At 52.8% G+C, this 3,200-nt stretch overlaps 1 protein-coding gene and 1 long non-coding RNA gene across 2 annotated transcripts in view; one reads left to right on the top strand and one right to left on the bottom strand.

The window, feature by feature from the left end:
• Positions 1–598, bottom strand: part of USP22 (ubiquitin specific peptidase 22) — a 44,681-nt gene extending 44,083 nt beyond the window's left edge. Inside the window, exon 1 of the mRNA XM_017510553.2 lies at positions 205–598. Coding sequence (XP_017366042.1) covers positions 205–375 — 171 coding nt within the window. The 5' untranslated portion in view covers positions 376–598. The remainder of the gene's footprint in view (positions 1–204) is intronic.
• Positions 1–3,200, top strand: part of LOC119468499 — a 12,338-nt gene that overhangs the window by 3,833 nt on the left and 5,305 nt on the right. The gene's annotated exons all lie outside the window — the stretch shown is intronic.

Genomic DNA, 3,200 nt, shown 5'->3' on the forward strand with positions numbered 1-3,200 from the left:
AAAGAGAACAGAGAACAGCACGGGAGGGGAGGGAGAGAACTGAGGACAGAAGGTGAGGGGAAGAGGAGTAAGGACAAGTGAAGAGGAGGAAGGACAGGGGAAGGCAAGTGGGGAAGGGAAGGGGGAAGAAGGGCCCTTCCCCAGGCCGGCCTCGAGAGCGGCCGGAGGCCCCGAGCCCGCGCCGGGATGGGCTGCCGGGCGCACCTTACGCTTGCGGGCCTCGGCCGTGCCGCTCCACACGAAACACTGGTAGATGGCCCGCAGGTTCTGCTTCCAGTTGTCCACCTTGAAGCTGCCCAGGTGCGAGCAGCCCGCCGGCGCTACCGCCAGCTCGGCGTCCATGGCCTCGCCCTCGGGCTCTGGCCGGGACACCATGGGGGGCAAGGCCCGGCCGCGCGCGGGAGGCGGCGGCGAAGGGGGCGAGGAAGACGCCAGCGTGGCGTGGGGGCTGCCCGGCGGTGGGCCTGGCCGGCCAAGGCACGGGAGCCAAGAACAAAGCGCGCAGGCCGGACAAAGATGAGGCTGGCGATCGCCAGGGGAGGCTGCAGGGCAGGCACCGCCCCCGAGCTGCGGCTGCAGCGGGCCGCCTGCGCAGCGCTCTCCCGGTTCGCGGAGGGCGTCGCGGGGCGGGGCGCCGCGGCGGAGGACGGAGATTACGTCACCCCCGGCCGGCACCGCACTGCGCAGTCTCCAGTCCGCGCCAGGCCCCTTCCCCCACTCCTCTCGCGGGTCCGCCGGCTCGGGGTAGACCCGCGCCCAGGGAAGCGTGGGCCCGGGAGCTAACGAGGGCCCGCCTTCTCCCCTCCTCTATTGGTCGCCGGCCCGCCGCAGCACCTTCGGCCATTGTCATAGGCTCTCAGTACAGTTTGTCTGGTTCAGAGCCGCCCCCTAGGACCCTGGCGACTACACGTTCCCTGTCTCCTCCCGAGGACTGGGGAGGTGGGGGCGTGCTGCGGTTGGGCGTTGCTAGACGTTGGTCGCAGCACTGAACCGGTTTGCGCCGGCCGGAGCTCTGCCGCAAAGAGGCGGGGCGACGAGTTGGGGTGCTGCGGGTCGGGCCTCCATCCAGGGCCTGCGCGTTCCCACCCAACGGCAGCTCTTACTGGGGAACTGTCTGCAGGGGCCCCGGTTGCCCTAACCTGGGTGGGGCCGTTCAGTGACCGTCGCTCGGGGCTGAAACTGCCAGCTTGCCTGCTGGGCACCTCTGGTCCAGAGCGGGTGGATAGTGAGGGCCATCCCGTTGCCATCCAGTTTAAAGAGGATGCACGCCACACTCCTGACTTCACATTTGCTAATGGCTACATTATTCTAATGAAAAAAAAATTATAAGCATATACCTTAGCCCAATAGAGTCAAAATATTTCAACATGTACGCAAGTATTGCAAAATTGTTAGTGGAATATTTTATGCACGAAGTCTTCGAAATCTGGTATTTACACTTAACAGCGCATCCAATTCCTAAGGCTACCACAGTGGGCAACACAGGTCTAATCGGTATACGAATAACTGTCCCAGGGCAAACTGAAAAGACCTTTAAAGACAGTACAAACAATGTTCTGTGGGACCCAGGGCGCAACGGTCTGGGGGAACTGGGATGAGGTCCCTATACTCATCCCGCTGCTAACTGCTTTGTTCATTCATCCACATATTGCAGGAAACAGCATTTGAGGTCCAGGGCCGTCGCAAGTTAAAAAATAAAGATTGTGATCTCACAGCAGGGTTTAATGGGCTGATGACTGGAATAAAGCTCTTGTGGTCAAGATTTATCGCCGCTCACAGGTTTTTGCTTCATGACCTTTGTGCTTGCGGTACCCTCTGCCTAAGATGCTATCCGCACACCTTTACCCCACCATCCTTATATTCCATGGCTGATGCTCGCTAACCTCCGTCACAAACCTCCTTTTCCGTGAGGGCTTCCACTGCCACCCTAATGAAAACTGCAAGCCCCCCAAAATTCCCCATTCCCTTACCCTGCTTTGTTTTTCTCCAAAGAATGTACAGTATCACTATCTGGTGTAATGAATCTTTTTTATTGTCTCTTCCCTCAATAGCATGAAAAACTTCAAGAGGGTCTTTTTTTTTTTTTTTTTTTTTTTTTTAAAATTTTTAAAAGGGTTTTTTTTTTTTTTTTTTTTTTTCTGAGACATGAGTCTCGCTTTGTTGTCCAGGCTGGAGTACAGTGGTGCAATCTCCACTCACTGAAATCTCCACCTCCCGGGTTCAAACGATTCTCCTGCTTCAGCCTCCCCAGTAGCTGCGATTACAGATGCCCACTACCACCCCCCGCTAATTTTTTGTATTTGTAGTAGAGAGAGGCTTTCACCATGTTGGTCTGAAACTTTTACTAGAGATGGGGTTTCGCCAGGCTGATCTCGAACTTCTGATCAAAAGTCATCCACCCGCCTCAGCCTCCCAAAGTGCTGGGATTACAGGCCTAAGCCACTGCACCCTGCCTCCAAGAGGGTAATGAAATTTTTGTGTTTTATTTACTACTACAGCCACGAATTCCCAGAACTGTATTGGCTACATGCAGGTACTCAGAAGTATGTGGTGAAGCCCCGTGGTAGTCCCAGCTACTCCAGAGACTAAGACAAGAGGATCGCAGGTCAAGCCTGCAGTGAACTGTGATTGCGCCACTACACTCCAGCCTGGGCAACAAAGCAAGACCCCATCTCTTAAAAAAAAAAAAAAAAAAAAAAAAAAAAAAAACCAGAAACCTGCCGAATTAATTAACCCCCAACACGTTTACAGAAAAATCTAACAAGACCATTTCTAGAATAAAACACTTGTTAAAGAAAACCATGTTTATGTTACAGGAAAGAATGTCAGCTTACTAAAAAGTAAAATCATAATAAGTCAGGAATTACAAAAATGTGTGATCCACCTCTATATTGATGTAGGGAGTTTTCACATATTGTTGGGTTTACAGAAATATGATTTGGTTTCAAGAATGTGTATTAGCATTCAAGCCCTCATATTTATAGCATTTTTAATCAATATGGCCATCTAACCACGAATAATGTGCTGTCCACTTAAATCAATTATAGTGATTTAAATAAATGATCCACAATCAGGACAAGCTTATTGATGTTTAAAAATTTAAACTACAGGGCCGGGCGCGGTGGCTCAAGCCTGTAATCCCAGCACTTTGGGAGGCCGAGGCGGGTGGATCACGAGGTCAAGAGATCGAGACCATCCTG

This window comes from Cebus imitator, unplaced genomic scaffold (assembly GCF_001604975.1).
Source record: "Cebus imitator isolate Cc_AM_T3 unplaced genomic scaffold, Cebus_imitator-1.0 Scaffold441, whole genome shotgun sequence".
In the NCBI taxonomy this organism is placed as follows: Eukaryota; Metazoa; Chordata; class Mammalia; order Primates; family Cebidae; genus Cebus; species Cebus imitator.